At 56.9% G+C, this 6152-nt stretch overlaps 1 protein-coding gene across 2 annotated transcripts; it reads right to left on the bottom strand.

Annotated features, from left to right (window-relative positions):
* Positions 1-459: 459 nt before the first annotated feature.
* Positions 460-5718, bottom strand: Ficd (FIC domain protein adenylyltransferase). 2 transcript variants are annotated; one of them, XM_026409206.2, is made up of 3 exons: positions 5632-5718; positions 3878-4236; positions 460-3041 (listed from the first exon to the last, which is right to left on the bottom strand). In XM_026409206.2, the coding sequence occupies exons 2-3, from the start codon at positions 4176-4178 to the stop codon at positions 1966-1968; spliced, it is 1377 nt and encodes a 458-aa protein (XP_026264991.1). In that variant the 5' UTR covers positions 4179-4236; positions 5632-5718; the 3' UTR covers positions 460-1965. The 2 variants fall into 2 exon arrangements, with proteins under 2 accessions (XP_026264991.1, XP_026264992.1); XM_026409207.2 differs by having other exon boundaries at positions 5599-5667.
* Between the last annotated feature and the right edge of the window lie 434 nt (positions 5719-6152).

The raw sequence follows: 6152 nt of genomic DNA, 5'->3' as shown, positions 1-6152 counted from the left end.
GTTAAAAAAAATCAATATTTCCTGCGCATTAGCCTGGGAAGGCAGTTCATGCAACCAGCTCTGTCCTGCCTCCTGACACCACCATCCTAGGTCTGCTGTCCCAGGATGATGTAAGAGCAGGGTGGCCTTTCACAGCGCCCTCTCCTTTTTTCTTTCTTTCTTTTCTTTTTTTTTTTTACTAAAGAGAGAGTGAGTGAGAGAGAGAGAGAGAATTTTTTAATATTTATTTTTTAGTTTTTGGCAGACACAACATCTTTGTTTGTATGTGGTGCTGAGGATCGAACCCGGGCCACACGCATGCGAGGTGAGCGCGCTACCGCTTGAGCCACATCCCCAGCCACGCGCCCTCTCCTTCTGATCACTGGAAATAAACCCTTTGAGTAAGGCGGCAGAGTCTGACCTTTATGTAATAAAATACTTTATTAGAATCAGTAATTTGTTAAAATAACATCCTTCACATGTAGCTAAAGTGCAAATTCTAAAGGACAAAGCACACACTCCTGCCACGCTTCCTTGTCACCAGTTACAAACCAAGACAGCAGAAGATACCACCTGGGTGGACGGGCAGAAGGACCACTGCATACGCCTTTGCACTTATTTTTCTTAACCTTCCAGAAAACCACTCTGTGCCATTGTGAATGACTATAGACATTTGCTGCTGTCTGAGCAGTGACCGCATGGCTGTAAGGAACTCAATCCTAAAAGCAAAGGTAGGACAGCACGTTGTGATTCTCGACCATGACAAAGTGCAGTGCAGTGTCACGCTGCAGGCTCTGTCCCTGGGCAAGGACGCTAGTGAGTTTTGGCCATTCTGACACTAACTAGCAGCAGTCCAATTGGAAGTTGTGCCACCTGTGATTGGAAGAGAAGATTCTATTTCTGTGAGATGACAGGTTGGAAACCTGGCCATATTATTTATGACACTGTGTCATTTTGCAGGTTGCTAGAAAAATACAGCCACTCGGAGGCAACCTCTCCTGCTTCCTCGATGGGAGGCTGGACAGCAGAGGGGCTATGTGAGGTGAGGCCAGGGCTGTGAGGGGCAAAACTACCCCACAGGGACTCTCCTGGCTGTGGCAGGGCTCTAGCTCAGTATCAGAAATGCTTAATGGGCTGATGGGGCATCTTTCTTGGATATGCCCTAAGATCAACAGGGAGCTTGCAGGGGGAGGGAGGGCTGGCCTCCTGGGCAGCCGGCTGCAGGGGGTGGCTGACCCAGGGACGCTGAGCCCCAGAGAAAGCTCTGGGCCCCGCTGCTGCGAGTGGAGTGCAAGGAGAAGCTGATGCACTAAGAAGCCAGGCTGGCCGCCCTCCCCTCCTGAACTAGAAAAATAGTCTCCATATGAAAAACAGCTTCTGGCACTCAAGTCTGCAAATTAACGGTGCTCAAAGAGCCTTCCCCGAGACGAGCAAGGAGTCCCACTAGAAATGTCACATTCATTTCCTACCTCAAATGGTGGCGCTCCTAGGGAAAGCCACTCCGCTTGTCTCTTGGGAGGGGAGCCAAACTCCAAGAAGATGCTCTCTCTCCCAAGAACTGGGATGGCTTCTTCCCGGGACTGCTGACTCCCCTTAGAGCCACACACTGCTCACAGCCAGTTTCAGAGAAAGGCTTGGCCTCTCTCCCTGGCCTTAGTGCAAATTCTGCTCCAGAACCCGGGTTCTGGTCACACAGGAGCATCAGTGCTCCTGCGGTGGGGGGACCACTGATCAGAGCAGCCACCAGCAGAGCCACAGTGGACACCACCCACGACTGGCTTGCTCAAAAGAAGAAAATAAATAACTGTTGAATTATAAATTATCTTAAAGAGACTAAGGCTTAATAATTTAGTTTCTTTTTTTTTTAAACCAGGAAAAAAAAAAAAAGAGGTAAAGACTTCAAAGGTCTGTTCTGCTTCTGGAGATGCGAGGTTTCTAGAAATGCTGTCTCTTTGATCCCTTCCCTACCTTGCCTTGTCACCGGGGCTAGGGCTTCACAGGAAGGGTCTCCTTGAACCCAGAATGGTTGGGGTTGGCTTCCGGCAGCGCCACGGAGTACTCGGTGGTGGCTAAGAGCAGGGTGTCCAGGGTGGTCTCGGTGCACTTGGCGATGAAGCGGATGAAGGGCCTCACGTCGCCCTCGTTGGCGGCCTCCAGCACGTGGTAGTACTCGGCCCGCTGCTCCTTGCGGATGGTGACGGGCGGGTAGCCGGCCTGCATGAGGATGAGGTTCATGAGCAGGCGAGACGTCCTCCCGTTGCCGTCGATGAAGGGGTGGATGTAGACGAGTTTGTAGTGGGCCAGGGCTGCGAACTCCACGGGGTGCAGGTGCATGGCGTCCTCCGAGTTGAGCCACTGGATGAACTCGTGCATCTGCTTCTCCACGTCCTGGGGATGCGGGGGGATGTGGTGTCCCACCAGGACCTGGGTCGTCCGGAACCTGCCGGCCTCCACGGGGTCCACGTAGCCCAGCACCCGCCTGTGGATCTCCAGCACGTCGCTGGTGGTGACGGAGCCGATGCGGGACAGCAGGGTGGCGTTGATGTACTTCATGGCGGCGTGCATGCCGATGACCTCGTTCTGCTCCTCCAGGCTCTTGCCCGGCACGGCGTAGCGGGTCTCCAGGATGTGCCGGATCTCCGAGAGCGTCAGGGTGTTGCCCTCGATGGCCACCGTGTGGTAGATGTGGTGGTAGTAGGTCTCCTCCATGACCCTGCGCAGCGCCGAGTTGCCCTTGGGGATGGACATGACCTTCTTGACCTTGCTGTCGATGATGCTGAAGTAGCGCTGGTCAATCTCCTCCACCAGCGGCAGCGTCCGGTCCCGGTAGACGAGCGCCTTCTCGTGGAAGGGTGAGATGGTCAGCGCCCTGGTGAACAGGTAGTCGGCGCGGATGATGTCCTTGTCTTCTTCCGAGAAGATGCCGAACTCGGTGAGCGCATCCGCGAAGTCCGGGTCCATCTTGAGGGCGTGCAGGAAGAGCTTGTGCGCCTTGCCCCGCTTGCCCTGGCGCTTCATCTCCAGGGCCTGGTTCAGGGCCGCTCTGGCCTCCAGCTTACCTGCTGGAGAGAGCCGAGGCCCGGTCCCCGTCAGGTCTGTCACCGCGCCCAGCGCCCCTGCTGTCCCCAGCCCTATGGGGTGGGGGCTGTCGTCTCTGCTGCCCTAGGTCTGCACCCAGGAGGCACCAGCTGGGCCCCCTAGCCCTCCCAGGTCTGCTGCTGCCATGGCCAGTGGCTTCCCCTCAGCCACGACTCCGGACAGGTGGCCTCCTGCCCCTTCCACAGCTCAGCCATCTCTGAGGCTGGTCCTGGCCTCCGTCCCTCAGGCCTGGGGCATCAGTGGCTCCCACTCCCACTAGACCCTGTGGCCTTGGCCATCTTTTATCTCACAGGTTCGCTCATACTCCCCTGGGAGACATCTGGCAATGTTTGGATGCATGTTTGGCTGTCACAGCTGGGGCACCTGGTGGCAGAGGCAGGCTTGCTGTTCCACCTTGGTGCATGAGGGACCCTGGTGGAGGCGCAGAGCCCCACTCTGGACCTGGCCCTCCTTTCCCAGCCCTGTCCTGGTGACAGGTGTCAGCCATAGGTACTCCACTTCTCTGGGTCCCTCCGTGTCCCCGGGCTCTCTTCCCCTGTGGTCTCTGCCGCTCACCTCTTCTCCTTGGACCACACCTGCTTAGCGTCAGCTCAGGACTGGGCTCAGGCACTCCCTCCCCCAGGGAGCCTTTCCGTGTGCTTCCCGGTCACCACCCCGTGACACGGTCTCGGTCACCCATCAGCTTGCCTAGGCTGGTGCTCAGGGCTGACCTGCTCACCCCCACCCCACGCCCTGCAGGTGTTCTAGAAATAACTCTTGGATGAACAAGCACTGTGAAGAGGCTGCCTGTCTGTCTTACCTGGAGACGCCTTGGTCTTGACCACCAGCAGCTCCGCGTCCTGGGAGGTGACACTGAGCTCTGTGGATGGGCTGGTGCACTTGGTGACAGCATGCTGTGCCCTGTCCAGTTTGCTCCTGAGCAGGTAGAAGCCTTTAAGCACAGCTAAGCACTGTTCTTCCATGGTCCCCAGTGGCAGCAGTAGGGCCAACAGTGACCCCAGTGCCATGCTCAGCAATGTCACCCATAGGAAACGGCCCCAAACTGGGACCCATTTCGGTTCAGTCACCGCCATCACTGTAGCCATTGGCATGAGCGTCATCTGGACTTGGGGGTTGGCTCCATGCACGTGTCAACAGTTGGTGGAGAGAGAGCAGGATCTGTGAGCAACCAAGAATTGCAGGAGATGAGGCAGGGGAGTGGACATGTCCCAGACACTGTGTGACCCTGGATAGGGCGACAGGCTTGGTGACTCCCTGAACCTTCAAGTTCAGAAGGGACCAGGAGTGGGGTAAGGCAGAGTGGATCTCTGAGGGGGAGGGCCCAGGCTGGGAGGACTGGTGCCCGCTTTCAGGGCAGTGTGACAGGCAAGCCATGCTGCTATTGCTGCCCATTGTTTATTGAGCATTTACTATATGCCAGGCTTAGCACCTGACACATATTATCTCCTGCAATTTTCATCAGCAACCCGAGGAACTGATGTCTGTCTCCCACTGATGGGAGGTGAAGTGAAAAGCTGACAGCCCTATGACTTCAATTCAGGAACTTCCCAGATCTAAGGGACCCCCTTTCATCACAAATCTCTGTGGCCTCTGAACACCCAGTGTTGGAGAGACACACACACACACACACACACACACAGACTGGCCATGGCAGTTCTGAGGTCCATTCTTTGATGAGCATAAGTGACTAGTGGCCTAATATAATGCCATATGTGTGTCTGCCTCCTCCTACCAGCACCCTGATATTCAGCCACAGAGCCCACAATGCTGTCCCCCTCTCTGGCCTTCCTTTTCTGTCCTGCAGGGATCCCACCAAATGGTTGGGCAGAGGAACATCTCAAGGGGAACCAAGGTCCTGGGCCAGAGTGGGTGACTACTACACTTCAGTGACAGTGGCTGGTAGTGGGAGTAAAAGGGCCAGGCACGCAAACTAACAATAAGCATTTATTTGGCAACTATGGTGTGCTGGGGACTGAGCTAGATGCTACACAGCAGTATCTCATTTAATCCTCAAACCACCCTATAAAGGAAGAGCTAGCTACCTATAGCTCCATTTTACAGATGAAAGAAACCAAGGCACAGATAGGGCAAGTTGAGTTTCTGAAAGTCCACAGGGCCTTTCACCTTCAGTTATTACTAACAGGGGCTTGGGCTCTGCTCTGGGGTGCCCGGGCGCGGACAGGCTTGACTGATCCCGGGACTCGGGGGCTGAGGGGGACACCCTACTTATGGCCACTGACATCTGAAACGGCTTGGTGTGCTGTGCGGGTACCGGTGGTCTGGGTGGCCTTCCCACCACGAAGGACAGGCTCCTCGACCCAGCTGTAAAGGCAAATTAGAGGTCGCCGGTACCAGGGGTGTGTGCGACAAGGGGCTGCGTTGCGGGGGGCACAATCTCTCGGCGCCCACTTTCCCAGAAGCGGGAAACTGAGACCCGGAGAGATAAAGGGACCGCTGTAGGGTCACTCTGCAGACTCGGCCCTTTGAGAATCCCGCCCAGAGCTCGCGGCCCTGACGCACCCTCAGAGCCCCTCGGGCATGCCCCCTCCTCACCGCGCGAGGTGGCCGGGCCTTCCTGCCACCTTCCCGGCGCTCGCAGACTCGGCGGCTGCTGTTTCCCGAGACATCCTTCGCCGCCGGCCCTTGGCCCCGCCCTCTGAAGCTCGCCATTGGACGACCCGCCGCTCTCATCGCGACGGATTGGCTTTCTTCACTTGTCCGTCCCTCGCATTTCCGGGTTTCCGCATCGGCGTCTGCTTCCCTGGCAAAGGCGCGCCGTGGGCCACTCCCATTGGCTGGCCCTTGTATTGGTCTCGTGCCGCCAACGGCCAATAAGCAGCGGAGGGGGCGGAGCCTAGGTCGCTGGCGGGAGGAGCAGGCGCTGCTGAGAAGTGACTGCGGATGGGCATTTGGGGCGCGCTGCGTGTGAGGTCCACAAACTCGCGTCCGCGTCCGCTGAGAACCGCTGCCCTTCGCCCGGGTCTCCTCGTCCCGGGGCCGCCCTCTGGTGGGTGTCCCTTCGGGTGCAAGTGAGGCTCGCCTCTCTGTTAGTCTTGACTTCGTGGCCCGTTTTA

Source organism: Urocitellus parryii, chromosome 3 (genome assembly GCF_045843805.1).
Source record: "Urocitellus parryii isolate mUroPar1 chromosome 3, mUroPar1.hap1, whole genome shotgun sequence".
NCBI classification, from domain to species: domain Eukaryota; kingdom Metazoa; phylum Chordata; class Mammalia; order Rodentia; family Sciuridae; genus Urocitellus; species Urocitellus parryii.
Note: the sequence above shows the minus strand (reverse complement) of the source record. Positions and strands in the feature narration are given on the sequence as shown.

Coding starts and splice junctions, on each gene's coding strand:
- Ficd (XM_026409206.2), bottom strand. CDS start 4,178: ATGACGCTCATGCCAATGGCTACAGTGATGGCGGTGACTGAACCGAAA. Junction 3,042..3,877: donor CAAGACCAAGGCGTCTCCAG/GTAAGACAGACA, acceptor GGCTCTCTCCAG/CAGGTAAGCTGGAGGCCAGA.